The following is a 16,278-nucleotide window of genomic DNA, read 5'->3' on the forward strand; positions in this document are numbered from 1 at the left end:
TCAAAGTACTCTTGCCGCCCACTTGCTATGAAAAGTTGGGCCATCATGATTTAAAGCATCCATTTTCATTATTTTTGTAAACATTTTCATTCAGAATGGGTTACACCATGCTCAGTGGGGCTTACTGCACAATGAACTGCCACCATCATGTTCCTACGTTTATTTAAGATGCCATTTTGTGGGAGGTAAAATCAGGAAATCCAAGTTAATTCCAGTCTTTTTACTACAACCCCCACCTCTCTGTCTTGTGTGGATTCATTACTGACCCAGCCACATGCAATCTTATGCATATCTACCCAGAAGTAAGTCTCTCTGAGCTCAATGGGACTTGCTCCTAGGTAAGTGAGTACAGGATTGCAGTCTCAAGACTGGACAAGTTGGGGGGGGGGAGAGAAACAGGACACTTACTCATTCAAATCCCAGCCACTACATTGAGAACTCTGTTTTCAAGGTATCCAACAAGGATGGCGGTTAAGACAGAAACATCATCACATAGCAAACACCTATTTATTAATAAATTAGTGTACCAGAAGGCAAATTTTCTTTCAATGTCATCCTCTCCTTGAAGGTAGGACATTCTACCTTGCAATATCCTCTCCAAAGTGAGCATTCCGATGGACTGGTTTATTACTGGCATAGTAGTTGCAAATATAATAGAGGCCTATTTCTTACAATGCAGCATTTTTAATAAAAAGTGATGTCTGTGTGGAGGGGGGGAATGCAAAGACCAAGTGAGGTATTTGAAACCTATTGGCCACATCCGTATATATTGATTTAAAAAAACACACACACACAAAGACAAAAAATTGAAGCACAAATCAATAAGTCTTGTAGAATGAGAAATGTGGCACTGCCAGGGTTCTTGTTTACCTTCCAGAGTCCAGCTCCAGGTGCTACTCCAAAAATGACCCAAATTACCAAGCCCACTGAAATCCTAAAATGGCAAGGCAAAGTACTCCTCTTGAGTTGAGTGGACAAAATTACATTCATCTGTAGGCCAAAATGTCATTATCTTGAAGGCTGGATAAGTTACATGTAACATGTTTTGGAGGAGTCACCCACCAATATCTGCTTTGTCCACGTGGAAACCATAAAAGGCGCTCGTAAAACATCAACAATTGGAATCATCCAGCAGTATAGGTGCTTTTTCTTTATATCATCTTAAGAAAAGCTGATCAAACTGACAACCGTTTTTCACACAAGTCTCCAGTTATGAGCAGGGCAGTAACCGAGAATTAAAAATACCTGCCATGAGAAAAAATATATATATGTATATTTCAAGTTGGAGTTAAAAAAAAAAACCACACATACAACATCAAAAGCAGAACAAAAATCACCCCAATTGATGATGAGATTAGAAGTAGATGAAGCCGGTCCAAATTCAACAGATAAAATTGAAAAGATTATCTGTGGTTGTTGTTTTTAAGTCGTTAGAACGACAGGTTAAAATGTTGTAATTAAGAGGGGAAAACAAGACCTTTTAATTCAGATAATAAACATGAAAGGGTGCTCATTGCTCCTCCCTCCTCCGGCAAGGAAGAAAAAGCAAACCTAGAAGAAAATACTGGCCACAAGTTCTACAAAATATCCTGCCGGCATGTGGTCTTTAACAGGCGCCAAGCGAGCGCAAGTAGCAGCCAGAATATGTGTGCAGCGTGCAATCATTTGGTGAGACTAGAGCAAATCAGGCAGGTGGCTATAAACCGAATCCAGGAGAGTCTGGCTTGCTTCCTGGCTCTTGACACCAGCAATTTCGAAAAGCCTGTCCAGCTTATCTTCTGCCTGTGGGATCTCTTCAATGGCATGCAGCTCTTCCGGGTTCAATATGTGAAGCATGTCGTCAAAGATGGGCTGCAGGTCACAGGGGTCCAAGCGCACCTGGCGCAGCACAGTGTCCTTCTTTTCTGTGGAAAGAAAGAGCACGTCCTGCTATTAACCCAGGATTTGCCAGAAGTCCCTCGGCCACGGCCACCTCTGCAACTGCAAATTGGAGCCTCAACACAGAGCCAAGTTACACTCCTGAGATTGGATCCAGGCTCTCAACGTGCTTAGAGCAGACACTCTTTAATCAAAGGAAATTTTCTATACTATAAAAACTGCCATATTTCGCTTTACCACTGCTTTCTGCCTAACCAGAAATCTTTGTGTAACAGAGAGTGCAGCAACAGGTGAGCTTAATGTTTTGAAAAATGGAGACCACCCACTTCTTGCTTATCCCAGAGTCCTAAGGGCAGCCTGATAGCTGCAAGTACCTAACAGAGGCTAAGGATGAAATAGTAAAACCTCCAAGAGCACAACCAAGCAGAACTGAATGGAAAGACTTTGTGCCAAACCCCTCCAGCCTGGAATAACAAGGGTTTGCACTGATCTGTAAGTCTGGATCCAACCCAACAGGGAAATCTGCACTCTTGCAGCACCACACCAGCACCACCCCATCCCTAAACTTGCTAGGCAAATGCTGCTCATTCATCCATCCATATCTGGTTCATGTAGAATCCTGCTTCCTGCCAACTTAAGGGCCTTTTTGCAAGACCCTGAGCTTCTTATTTCTACCATGTTTTCCTTTCAGCTCAGATTCCAGCATTTTTGTGGCTAAGGTTCTTCCAAACCCCTCTATCATGGTAGCTCAGCATCCTCTTGCCTGGCCTACGGAAAATGGTACCCCAGATGACCCACCTGGGCCATACAGGTTTGTTAGGATAAAGTAGTGGGAGGGAATTGTGTATGTTCCCTTGGCACCTTGAGCAATGACAGGAAAAAATGGGACTAACAATTGCAGTTATTTTAAAATGTTTGGCATGGCATAAAATCAACAACAAAGCTGCTTTGTAGATAACTTGCCTTATGGGTGATAATCATCAAAAGAAATGTTTAGAAACACAGACTGCTGTATTTTGGGCAACAAAATCTAAGTCTGCATTCCTAATACATTACTGTTGTTCCATTTACTTTGAAGTCTAACAAAAAACACTACAAGCATAAGACGAGATTTCAGACTGGCAAAATTCAGTACCTTTGGTAATAAAGGAGCCTGTTCGGCTCAGAGCAGAGCAGCCACTGGAAGTTGAATCACACCGCAGAAGTGGTTCTGACTCATCCACAAAAAAGCACTTGTTCTTCTCCAAGGGAGATGGATCCACGGGGATAATGGCTTCATCTGGCTTTGGAGCTGGGCTAGGACTTAAAGGAGCAGGATTTGCAGGAAGAGCCGATTTGTCAACTTCAAGCTGAAAGATAAGGACGCAAAATGCATCGAACATGAGGAGTCAGCAGTATTACATCTCTGCAGTACAAGAGGTCACACCCTGCAGGGCTGAGAAGAACGGTCAGCCAATCCACTTCTAGGGGAACTGAAAACAACCCACTTGCAGAGAATTATTCGGCATTAACATGAATAATAATAATAATAATAATAATAATAATAATAATAATTTATACCCCACCCATATGGCTGGGTTTCCCCAGTCACTCTGGGCGGCTTCCAACAGAAAAATGAAATAAAACAATCAATTAAACATTAAAAGCCTCCCTAAACAGGGCTGCCTTCAGATGTCTTCTAAAAATCTGGTAGCTGTTTTTCTCTTTGAAAAGCTTATTAGCTAAAGAAATTCCCCACTCCACAACTGAGTGTGGGGCCAATAAAAGGAGCAGGACATTGGCAATCTTTCCTGTGTTCATTCAGGGGCAGAAAAAATGCAATGATTGATCTTCATGATGAAGCAGTTACAGCAACAGGGCTGACTTCAGAGCACACACACAAGATGAGTCAGCGCAGGTTCTCACTCACTCAAGTTTAAAATCACAGGCCAATAAATGCTGGTTTTGAGCAGAAGTGGAGAACCTTTCTGGCCTGGAGGGCCAGGTCATATTCTGCACCCACCCCCGCAGTCTAACTTTCACAGCTGCATTACAGGCTACTTTTTAAGGCACATAATGACACAGGGTTCAATATTTTTTGTGACGCATCTCATGCGTATAAACATTTCAAATATAAAGGTGTGTCCAGCCCATTTGAATGGAGAACACACAGGCAGCACATAATTTGTCTGTCAACCACAGAAAGTGAACGTTGTGCGTGTTCTGAAGTCATCAGAGACATTGAATGGTTTTTGCAGTTGTTTGCAGATCTAAAAATAAAAGTAACATTATCTTTTTTTTAAATTAATTTTTATTGATTTTACATAGTAAGATTTTACATAATAACAAAAACCATACACATACATAACATATTTTTCACATTCTCCTACCCCCCCTCCAAGAGCCCTCTCTTCCCACAAGAGAATCCCCTGAAAGGTAGGCAATCGAATGTGGTTCATTTTATAGTTGGGTCTCTACCCCCCTACCCCCTTCCCCCCAGAGCCTCCCCCTGCCACCAAGAGGTCCCAGGATGGCAAGGATAGGAACAGGCGAATATCCACCCAGCTATTATCCAACTTTAGCGTTCAAAAACGATAGAAGAAAAAATAAAACAAAAATAATGACAAAAAACAGGGGGGAAAACCACAGCATAAAAAGTATGATAAAAATAAAAACAAAACACACAACATCAAAAATTTAAACCTTCTCTAATTTCCTAAACATTATCTCTTGGGCTTCCCCAGACCCCCCCCCCCTTTGTTGATTTTCATTTGCCAGATCCATCTTTACAGTTTTCATTATTTACCAACCATTCTAATCTCATTTAATTTAAAATTGTCCATTTAGCCAATTAATCTTCTGAAGACCAGCTTCAGGGAACTGCAGGAAGGGAGAGTGTTGTGCTCCAATCCTGCTTTCTGCTTTCTGACAGGCAACTTCAGCCACTGTGAGAGAGAGCAAGATGCTGGGCTGGATGGTTCCTTTGTTGGGCATTCACACCAACCGAGTGTCAGCAGCAGCAGGGACAATGAAGTACCCAATCTCCGCCTTCGCAAAGACGGGCTGCCTCGGAGCTCGAGACAGACCCCACCGGACGGCGCTGGCGCTGAACCGGAAGCCCTAAAAGTAACATTATCAATGCCCGTGCACATTGATTCCCAAAGTGGAATAGCCATTTTGACATCAGAAGGCAATACCCAACGTACCAGAATGTTACGGTTACGTTTGGAGTTTGCAAAACAAATGATTAATGAAAAATGGTTACTTTTGAATACATAGCTGGACTAGAGCAAATAGCTGATGTTTTCACAAAGGCTTTGCCAACAGCTATGCACCTTAAACATGCACAGAAAATGCTGGATGTTCCTGCTACGCATCATTGGTCAATGGTGCTACTCAGAGATGTGTGTTTGTAGCCCTGATCCGAATGATAGCACACCTGTGAACTTTTGATAATTTGAATAATTGGAGGCGGAGTTTCCTTGCTGCACTGAATGTGGAAAGGTGATTGGGTAATTGATTATTTTGAAAACTGTATTAAGTTACCCAAATGTTTCATGGGTTTGTGTAGCGTGAGGTATAGAGGAATGGTGCTAAGAGGGGTGTATTGTATGTATTGTATATATTCAAAAAATAAAAAGCAAGCAAAGATACTGTGGACAAGTTTGTTACTTCATTGTCCCTGCTGCTGCTGACACTCGGTTGGTGTGAATGCCCAACAAAGGAACCATCCAGCCCAGCATCTTGCTCTCTCTCACAGTGGCTGAAGTTGCCTGTCAGAAAGCAGAAAGCAGGATTGGAGCACAACACTCTCCCTTCCTGCAGTTCCCTGAAGCTGGTCTTCAGAAGCACAGCTGCATCCTTCTGCAGAGGCAGGGCAGATCCATTGCAGCCATCCATAGACCTCTCCTCCTCCAGGAATCTCTATGATCCTCTGCAACCCGAATGAAGTCCCTCCTGCTTAGAGACACTTGCACCCTATGGGTGGAAATTGGGAGGCAGGCACGTGTGCACTTTGCACATGGCTGGGGGGTGGCTACCTGGCGCCATCCTGCTGCTTCCTTCCACCTGGCTCAACACAGAAGAAAACACCCCCCCCCAACCCTCAGCAGAGCCTCTCACAGAGGTGCTGGGATTCAAATCTGCTCTCAGAATCCGGTGCTTCTTGGAATTCTTCCAAGCAAACTCAACAGAAGTGTTAATGAACAAACCACATCCTTGCTTTTAAAGAAATATACTTTTAAGTGAATTTTAAAGAAGTGGACACAGTAAAAGTAGGGGAGGTAAGCAAAACTTTGAATTATTTAACCCCTAGATGGGCAAAGAGCCTCTTAGGATCCCCTGTGAATGCCAGCAACCTACCTAACGCTCTGAAATCAAGAGCAAGTCTATTGCAGCCAGGGCTGAACGCTGACTACCTCACAGAGCCTTGCTTTAAAGGGGGGAGGGTTCCCAAGAACAAAAAGAAGAATAAACACATGCACACACAGAGTGCGCTCAGCTAGCCAATTCAATTCACAATTTGAACAAAGCAGCATTCATATAAAAATGTCTTAGAACTCAAGTGAACTCAGCTGAGCACGTGCAGGTCCCACATGCAAAAAGAGGGAAGTAGCAACAAATTTCCTACACAGCAGCTGTTTGGGCTTTGATATTTGGTAGCTTAGATGATTGGTAGCTCCGTCCTCTTCTCTTCTTCCCCCTTTGAATGAGCGTCCTTGCGCATGGTTTTGTGCTGGAGCACATGTAATGGAGGCTAGGTCTACAGAGGCAGCAGAATGAGGTGGAAGGGTATTCCCTTTCCGGGTGGGAAATTAGCTTGTTAAAGAATGTGCTAGGCTATAATCTCTTTGCCTGTTACAGAATACAGACCACTGTGTGAGAGAGAAGCCATGCTCAGAGACAATGCCAAAGGCAGAGGCTAAAATGCTCCTGTGGCTACATGTACCTCCAGCCATGCGACCGGTGATGTTTTTAATGGAAGGTGTTGGGGACAATGGATGTTGGCACCAGATATGTGCTTCACTTCTGAGCTATGGCCTGTGCATATATTTGAAGGAAAGAGAATTAATAGGAACTAGAATTGTATTAAACCAAGAAGAAAAGCCACTTGCTCAGGCTCAATCATGATCAAAGCCTTAAAAATGCATTTCCGCCCATTAGCTACTGCCTTCCTTGCTGGAAATAGGAATGCACAACCAACTAAACTGCTCACCCCAAAAGGGGCCTCCCGCTGCTGCCAGCGCACGATTTCTGTTCTCATCCTGAGGTAAAGTTCTTAACCCGAGGTACTACTTCCGGGTTAGCGGAGTCTGTAACCCAAGGTACCACTGTCCCGTCCCTAAGGTCCAGGAACTGACACGGGGCAGGGAAGAGAGAAGCAGGTGCTCCTCAGCAGATACTGGAGGAGTGCCTTTTCCTGCTGGGACCACTAGTCACAGAGCCCCAGGTGGAAATTAACATTATCCATGACATTTGAGCCCCAGGTCGCATCCCCAGAAGAAAACTCTGCTCTACTTGGGCTCAGGAAGTATCTGCCTGCCTCCTTTCCATTCCCCAGAGTCAGAAGAAGGGCCTTTCAGTGGTGGGACTCACTGGACCAAGGTGAGCACAGGACTTGCTTGCCTCCCTCCAGCTGGCAAGCATTCCATCAAGAGTGCTAGGTCTTGCAAACATCCAAATACTTATTGCTTCACTAACTAGAGCAGTGATGGCGAACCTATGACACGCGTGTCAGACGTGACACGCAGAGCCCTCACTGCTGGCACACGCCCCATCGGCCCATTCGCGCTGTTGTTTCTTTCCCTCCATTTGTTCTCCGGCTCCTCCTCATGCTACATCTTGTCTTCGCTGTTAAAACCCGGATCCTTTTTTTGTTGTTGTTGTTGCTGCTGCTGGTAGCCAGAGATTGGTTTTTAACCCTTTCTGTGCTGTTTTTTCTGGCTCTTTGGCAGACGATGATTGGGTGTAACAGTGTTCATTTTTTAACCCATTCTGTGCTGGGGGTTTTTTTGCGCTTTGGCAGACTATGTCAGCTGTGTGTTAGTTCCAGTGAAAGTATTATTCATCATTCATCATTCACCTCCCAAACTTTGGTCAGCAGCTCCCCCCAAAAAGCTCAACAACTCTGGGCACTTTGTGATAAATAAGGGGTTTGGTTTGGTTAAATAATTAGTTTTTGGTTTATTAAATACAGTTATATATTACAATTATACATTTTTGTTATTTAAACTATAAATATCGCGAAATTATTTTTTTTCTCTCGAAGTGACACACCACCTGAGTTATGCTCGGTTTTTTGGCAAATATTGACACACCAAGCTCAAAAGGTTGCCCATCACTGAACTAGAGATAGCTTGCTACTTTTTTGGTCAACCCAACATTCATAGCTGTGGCATTCCTGGCAGTTTAAGTCAAGAGAGATTTTTGACCCAAGACTCTTGGGTGATCCTTAATATTGCTAACCACCAGTAAAAAGGCCAAAACACAAAATGCAAAATCAGTATATATTTCACAATCAGTCATTGCTGTTAAACTGAGTAGGTTTAACAACAATAAAAACACATTCATTCAAGCAGTCGGCCCAATCTCCACTGGGCTCAGAAGCAGGTTTCTAAACTGCTTCTCAGCACTGTGGCTTCCCTAAAATAAATTGCAGCACGGAGCATCTGGGCCCCAGAGTAGAACCGGGTTGGCTTCCTGGTCCTTCCCAAAGAAATGGTTGACTCTGTGGAAAGCAATGCAGCTGACTGGGCTTGTGTCAGGAGCAGTTCTGTTAAAGGAGACAGAAGGAAATGGGAAATGAAAAGGGGTCATAGGAGGACAGAAGAGGATGCACAGGAGAGCAGATACTGTTACCCTCAGTTACTCAAGGCAATTAGCTCCCATGACTGCTAATAAAATATTTCCATGAAGCCAGAATAATCCACCAGGGCTCTCCAGACTCTGTGTGTCTCTTTCTAGGCAGTCTTTAGGCTAAACAATCAGAACTCAGTCATGCAATGGTCACTTTGCATTACAGATATCCAAAATTGCACCTGCTGGCTGCTAAATCCCACCAGCACCACTGCGCCACACACACACACAACCAGCGGCTACTTGCGAGGTTGTGCTGCCTTTGGTGATCCAGATTTCACAGCAGTCTAGAAGGCTAATCCTGCTTTAACCTACATTTCATCATTGGTGCCTCTGAGAACAAGCATGGCTAGAGATGCTGTCTGAAGAGCCAATGCAACTGTGCTCATTGTAAAATGAACCTCAAATCTGAAGAGCACTTTGTCTTTGAAGGAAACATTTTTCTACAGCCAAGCTATACAGATGCAGATTCTGTAAGCAGGAATTCTCTGGGTTCCAATAACACTGAAAAATAAAAGGGAAAGTGCTCCATATTTGCCAGTATTTGTAGGTAGAAAAATTCGTAAGTAGAGTTATTTGTAAGTAGAGGTACCACTGTATCTGAAGTTATCATAACCAAATGGACACTTTCCATGGGTTCACTTTTTGTGGTGAGCTTACAAAGGTAAGACCTTGCTGTACTTCCCTAAAGCTATTAAGATGTGTGTGGAAGTGACTGAAAAGACTTAAGTACAGCTTACTAAAGAGATTAATGACCCAATTCCATTACTTTCTAGCATAAGCCACAACTTGCTCTGCTAGTAAGGGATGAATGCAGAGCTGTAAAAAAAAACAAAAAAAACCCTTTCAACTTCCCAGCTGTCACAGCTGCCCAAGAACAACATGTCCAATTTTTTGCTGCTGCTGCTGCTGCTGCTTGAGAACTTACATGAAAGCGACATAGTCCTGCAAGATCATATATACCGTGTTTCCCCTTTTTTAAGACACCGTCTTATAACTTTTTTTCCTCAAAAAAACACAGGGTGGCTTAGTTTCGGTGGGGTGTCTTATTTTTTTATTGCCGGTATGGTATTTATGGCTCAGGGCGCCGCTGGGCTCTCTTGAGTGCTCGGTGCTGCAGCAGCCACTGGTTCCGGGTGGCGGGGCGGCAAGCGTCTTTGACCAGGCCAGGCGGAGGCCGCTGGCTCAGGCGCTCCGCCCGCTGCTGCAGGGCGCTCCAAGCTCCTTGGCTGGGCCAGGCAAGGAAGAAGCAGTGAGCCCAGCGGTGGCGGCAAGCACGGAAGCAGTAGGGACGCTCTTGGAGCGCCGCTTCACAGCTGATCGCGCTCCTGCAGTGCCGGCCGCATGGAGTGACTCTGTGAGTGGAGGTGCCTGTGGGGGTTGGTTTCCGCGGCGTGGAAGTATGGCTTATTTTCGGGGTATGTCTTATATTTCTCAAATCCTTAAAAACCCTGCCATGGCTTACTTTATGACTATGTATTAAAAAAGGGGAAACAGGGTATTTTCTCGGGCATCTTGTTCTCCTACTTAGCTGGTTTCCTTTCTCTTCTGATCATTGCACCACTTCCTTTTGAAGGTACAGTAGTATGATATTAATTACCTAAAGGGATTCTTCTAGTGTGACAGACAAACAGAATCTCCAGAATGCACAAAGGAAAGGAACTAAGAGCAGAATCTGGCAGAGATGGAGTACACTTAGTTCCCACTCATTTTATGGGGAGAAACGAGGACATTCTTAACTCTGCTATTGCTAAGATAAATAAAACTGTGCTGCAAATCTTTAGAGGCATAACTATTTTGCCAACACAAACATGCTTTGCTAACACATGCATCATCACATAAAGAGTTCCACCAATTTTGCTGGACTTCTATCAACCAAATGGCCAGGATACCCTTCTGCAGGGAAAGCAACAAGGAAAAATGAACAAGAGGTCCAGATACATATTTCAGTTCCTTATGACCAACCTTCCGGGTAGGTTCCAGGTTCCAGGGGGCCTTGACATTATACATCAGGCATCCCCAAACTGCAGCCCTCCAGATGTTTTGGCCTACAACTCCCATGATCCCTAGCTAACAGGACCAGTGGTCGGGGAAGATGGGAATTGTAGTCCAAAACATCTGGAGGGCCGAAGTTTGGGGATGCCTGTTATACATTATAGACAGAGGAAGGCCTCCCTTCTCTGGAACTACAGGAGACTAGCCACAGCTATTTGTTGCAGCAGCCCTGGCCACAAGCTCCCCAGGCAAATCAGAGATTAGGGGTGGCAGCAGTGGCTGCCCAAAAGAATCCCAAGGAGAGGGAAGAGGAGGAGGCGGCTGAGGGAACACGCCACAATTGGTTCCTTACCTGCGAAATTATGGTTTTTTTCTCGAAGTGACACACCACCCGAGTTATGCTTGGTTTTTTGGCGAATTTTGACACACCAAGCTCAAAAGGTTGCCCATCACTGCTCTAATACCAAACTTTGGTGGTTGGGAAGCAAAACAAGACCACCCAAAACAAGCCAGTCATTTCTGCATACTGAGGGCCCTTTCCCCCTCCTCCCAGATACACAACCTGACAGTACCAATATTCCACGACTTATGTCCGTTTAAAAGAGAGGGGAAGAATTAGGGAGTATTAGTCTATTTGAACCCGTCCTGGCGATGGGGACAAGGGTCTGGGAACACAAAGAGCCACCTAGCCTGCCAGCCAGCCTGATACACTCCAGGGGACTGCTTTCCTTTCCTTCAGTTTTATGGCATTCATGCAATAATAGTTTTTAGAAGCCCAATTTATGCAGAAAAAATGTCATGCAAATCTGCTGACTGTACATGTACTGTAAGCAAAACACTCGGAGGCTGTTATGAAACACTGTTGGCTTTCTGCCAAAGACTCAGTCAGTGCTGTACACACTTGATGTTCTTGGACAAACTGCAGCTATGGAGAAGGAAGGGCTGTAGCTCAGCAGCAGAGCACCTGCTCGGCATGCAGAAGAAGGTCCCTCTTGGCAGGGCTGGGATTATCCCCTCCAAAACCCTGGAGAGCTGATGCCAGCCTAATATTGAGCTAGAGATGAACCAGCAGCCGAGCTCAGCAAAAGGCAGCTTCCCCTGTTCCCATGTACTGCACCAAGTGGTTTTTAAACATGCCAAACCAGAGGACTCAAATGAACGTTGTCCAGGATTGTGCACTGGGACAATGGAATGAAAAATCCAGATCAGACGATGATGATGACGACTTCTTCTTTTTTAAATATTTATTTCAAAACCGGGGGGGGGGGGACCCATAATACAGTGGTACCTCGCAAGACATAATTCGTTCCACGAGTCGTTTTGTGTTGCGATAATTTTGTGTTGCGAAGCACGGTTTCCCATAGGAATGCATCATGCGTTCCTATGGGGGGGAGCGCAAAAAAAGGTGCCGACTCACCCGACACGGCCAGAAGTTTTTCATATTTTAAGGGGAGGGGGAAGCAGGAGGGGGGCCAGGGAGAGGCTCCCTCCCTCCTTCCCCAGCAGCCGTTTGCACGCTCAACCAGACGGCCACTCTCCCGTTCGTGTGCCTGCCCTGCTTCGTCTTGCGAAGCACAGCCATAGGAAACTTCGTCTTGAGAGTCTCTAAAAAACTTGCAAAACGCTTTCTTTTTTAAAAAAAATATATTTTTATTAATTTTCCAATTAAAACCAATTATATCACATTCATTATTTCAAATTATACACATATATATCAATCAAACCGAATGTTATGCCAAATCATCTAAAAAATTTTTTGGGGGGGTTCCCATGCTTCAAGAAATTGGGGATTCCTCGCAACCGTCCACTGCCGTCTTTTTTCTAAAGTTCAAATCGTCTCTCCAAGTTCATAATACTCCAGATCTTTCCCTTACAGTCATATAGATGTTTTCCACTTTCAACCGATTGTTTCCCAGCTGCTGAGATAAATATCAAACAAGGTTTCACAGATGTTCTTTCTCCTGTGTGGGTTAATCAGTCCAGCCTCCCCATAAATCTTCTTAGTCTGGAGCTCCCTGTTGCGTCAACACGAAGCAGCGCCATCTTAAAAAGCTCAAATCACTTTCGTTTTCTCTCATAACCATGCAGATTAACGATCTTTATAAAATTTACAGCCTTTCCAGGCAGAAGACCCAAACATCAAACCATAGACTCTTGGTAAATTAATGGATCTCCTTGCCCTATAGCTGAACTTAGCTTCAGGTCGCTGCTCCCATTCAAAGTGCGTCACAGCTCATAAATCCTCCGAACGCGTCCAGGCACTCCTTCCGGGGGGGCTTTTCTCATCGGCAACTCCACATCTTTAAAAAATATGCTCAGTAACAACAGTTTATAAAGTTCAACTCACACAGTCTTTTGCTTCTCTTTCACTCCAAACAAGCCAGGACATCGCGTCTGGGAAGGTACGAAGTAACTCATATGAAGAAAAATAAAAAAAATCTCACTTCCCTTATCGCTCCGTCCCCATCAATCCTTCTTCCAGATGAAATACAGCCTTTGACTCCTCTCCCTCAGCAGCATAAATTTCTCAGCAGTAAACAGCGCTTCTTCCCCTCCTTCTGAAGTATGTCCATAGATTTAAGCCTAATTATCTTCTTTAACCATGGAAATCCCCGCCATGCAGATTAGCGTCCGGGAGTCCTGGCCCTCGTAAGTGCTTTTCAGCCCAAGCTCCCCCCACTCCAAAAACAGTCGGAGTGGGTCTGGGGGCATCGCGGGCCAGCGGCCCCTCTCCGTAACCCCCGGAGAGGGTAGGGGGTTGCCATTTACTCCCCTAGCAACCGCCAAATTCCTTACGAAGGTCAGAGGGATGGAAAACAGGTCCGCCATTCCTGCCGGCGGAAACCGGAACCGTTCGTGTGCCTGCCCTGCTTCGTCTTGCAAAGCACAGCCATAGGAAACTTCGTCTTGAGAGTCTCTAAAAAACTTGCAAACGCTTTCGTCATGCGAGTTTTTCTTTGTGCGAGGCGTTCGTCTAGCGAGGTATCACTGTACAAACTTCAAATTCAAAAATACAGACATTGAATTCATTTTCTAACATTGATCTATTACATAAATTGCCTACCTTAAAATAAAAATATGCATCAATACACTAAACGTCTCTTTGCTATATATAAATGCAACACAGAAAATTTATATTTTAGATAATATAAATCCCCACAAACCCCCCACTCCCCCGTGTGTGATCTCAGAATTTTACTTCTTTCATCTTGTTGTGTTATTACTATTTGTAATTGTCCAGTTAATTCTATTATTCTTTTCTTATTTACCCCTGTGTGTTTTACACATTATCTATTATTATTTCAATTCCGGAACAATATTTTTTCATGTATTCCTTCACTCCATCCCATTTTTTTGATTATTTTCTGATTTGTATGGCTTCTAATAATTGCCATCAATTTTGCCATTTCTACAAACTCGCAGAATTTATTTTGCCATTCTAACACTGATGGGATTTTCTCCCCCTTCCAGTTCTTTGCAATCAATATTCTGGCCGCTGCAGTCACGTAAAGGAATAAAATTCTCTTGTCTCTGAGGATGCCATTGGCTATTAATCCTAACAAAAAGCCTCTGGTTTTTTGGTAAACAAAGTCTTAATTTTTTCAGCTCCTCATATACCTCATTCCAGAATCTTTATATAATTTTGCATCCCCACCATGTATGATAAAAAAGTTCCTCCCTCCCTCTTGCATCTCCAGCATATATTTGATTGCTTTTTTATCAATCTTAGCCATTTTTTTCGGGTTGAGATACCAATGATAAAACATATCCATCATATTCTCTTTTATCACATAACAGGCCGTGGAGTTCGTATCAACCTTCCAAACCTTCCCCAGCTTTCCATTTGTATTGTATGGCCAAAGTCCTTCGCCCATTTTATCCTTATTTCTTTGGTGGTTTCATCCTTCTGCTCCCACTATAACAACAGATTGTACATCCTAGAGATGGTCTTCTTCCTAGGTTGAATAATTCATTTTGTAGTTTTGATACCTTTTGTAGTTTTGATACTTTTTGTTCAAAACCTTTCTTTCTATCCTGGTTAAATATATGTGCTATTTGATGGTATTGTAACCAACTATTGCAATAATTGCTAATCTCCTCATAGGATTTTAGTTTTATATCACCATCTCCTTCCCTTAATAGTTGTTGGTATGTGGGCCATGCTGTTTCTGTATTTCCTTTTTTCACTGCCATAGCCTCCATGGGCAACACCCACTTAGGCATCTTAGGTTCAAGGAGCCATCTATTTATCCATATTTTATATAGCAACTTCCTGACTATGGTTCAGGAAGTCTTTATGCACAGCCACTTTTTCATACACCAAGTACGCATGCCACCCATAGCGGTTATTCCAACCTTCCAGGTCTAGGATTTTTGAGTTATTTAAAGTAATCCAGTCTTTAATCCAATCAAAACAAGCTGCTTCATAATAATTTGCAACCAGAAAAGCTAGAAATTTGCTCCTGTCTAGCACCAATGAAAGCCAAGGCCAATACCACACCTTGTAAGGGTATGTTGCAACCTCTGGCTCCCTTGCAGAGCCCAACAAGCCCTGTGCTTTGAACTGTGAACCATCTGTTTCAAATCCATCTGGTTTTTCTAAGAAGCAGTAAGAATTTGTCTAAATTTACTCGTTTTACCCCATTCCATTTTCATAGCAGGGACATAGTTGGAAGAGACCGCGAGGGTCATCCAATGCAGGAATCTCAGCCAAAGCATCCCTCCCTCACAGATGGCCAACCAACCTCTGCTTAAACACCTCCAAGGAAAGAGAGCCCAGCCCAGCACATCACAAGGCAGTCCATTTTCCTTGTGTGTCTAGGTCTTTTCACACTGCTAGCCTGAGGGCAGGGGCTTTCTTCATCTCATTGATATGTAAGCTGTTCTGTGAAGCTTTGAATGAATGAACGAAAGAATGAATTCTTAAGATACAAGTTGAAGTCTGCACCCACTACTATATTCTGCAGTTCCTTTGAGTTCCCACAGAAACGTAACAAAGAATTATATTCATGACATGGTTTAAGGTAAGGTGATGTTGCATGAAGCTTCCAGACACAAATATTTGATGCAAGAACTCATCTAGCACAAAACACAGAGACAACAGCTGTATGTGCCACAGTTGAGAAGAGGTATGGGGGAAATGCTTAGCTTTCTGCTGCTTAAAATTAGAACGGGAACTGCAGCGCACAACATGGTGAGACAAAGGTATTCATTATTTAAAACAATGAATCAGAAGCCCAGCTTGGTGCACAGATGACTCTGCTCAGGTTACAGCTGAGAATCCTGCAGCCACAAGAACGAAGCCTAGGAGAGCAAATTTCAGACAACACAGACTTGAGGAGGCGTCACTCACAAAGCACCCTGTTTGGGGGGGAAACTACCCCACTGAAAGTAACACAATAACACACACAAAAAAATTTGATACACAAAGTGTATTTACTAGGGAAAACAGGAACAAGAACAAAATCTCAATGTTGTCAGAAAAGCCTCCGGCCTTGGACCAACAACCCACATATTGCATTAGTCAGGTCTTTCTCCAGAGAGAAGATTTCCAGCAAAAAGGAAATATGA

At 43.7% G+C, this 16,278-nt stretch overlaps 1 protein-coding gene across 1 annotated transcript in view; it reads right to left on the reverse strand.

The window, feature by feature from the left end:
* Positions 1 to 493: 493 nt before the first annotated feature.
* TNFRSF21 (TNF receptor superfamily member 21) overlaps positions 494 to 16,278 on the reverse strand; it is a 38,892-nt gene continuing 23,107 nt past the window's right edge. The window contains exons 5-6 of the mRNA XM_035110335.2: positions 3,014 to 3,227; positions 494 to 1,904 (exon numbers count right to left, since the gene is read on the reverse strand). Coding sequence (XP_034966226.1) covers positions 1,675 to 1,904; positions 3,014 to 3,227 — 444 coding nt within the window. The 3' untranslated portion in view covers positions 494 to 1,674. The remainder of the gene's footprint in view (positions 1,905 to 3,013; positions 3,228 to 16,278) is intronic.

This window comes from Zootoca vivipara, chromosome 3 (assembly GCF_963506605.1).
Source record: "Zootoca vivipara chromosome 3, rZooViv1.1, whole genome shotgun sequence".
NCBI classification, from domain to species: domain Eukaryota; kingdom Metazoa; phylum Chordata; class Lepidosauria; order Squamata; family Lacertidae; genus Zootoca; species Zootoca vivipara.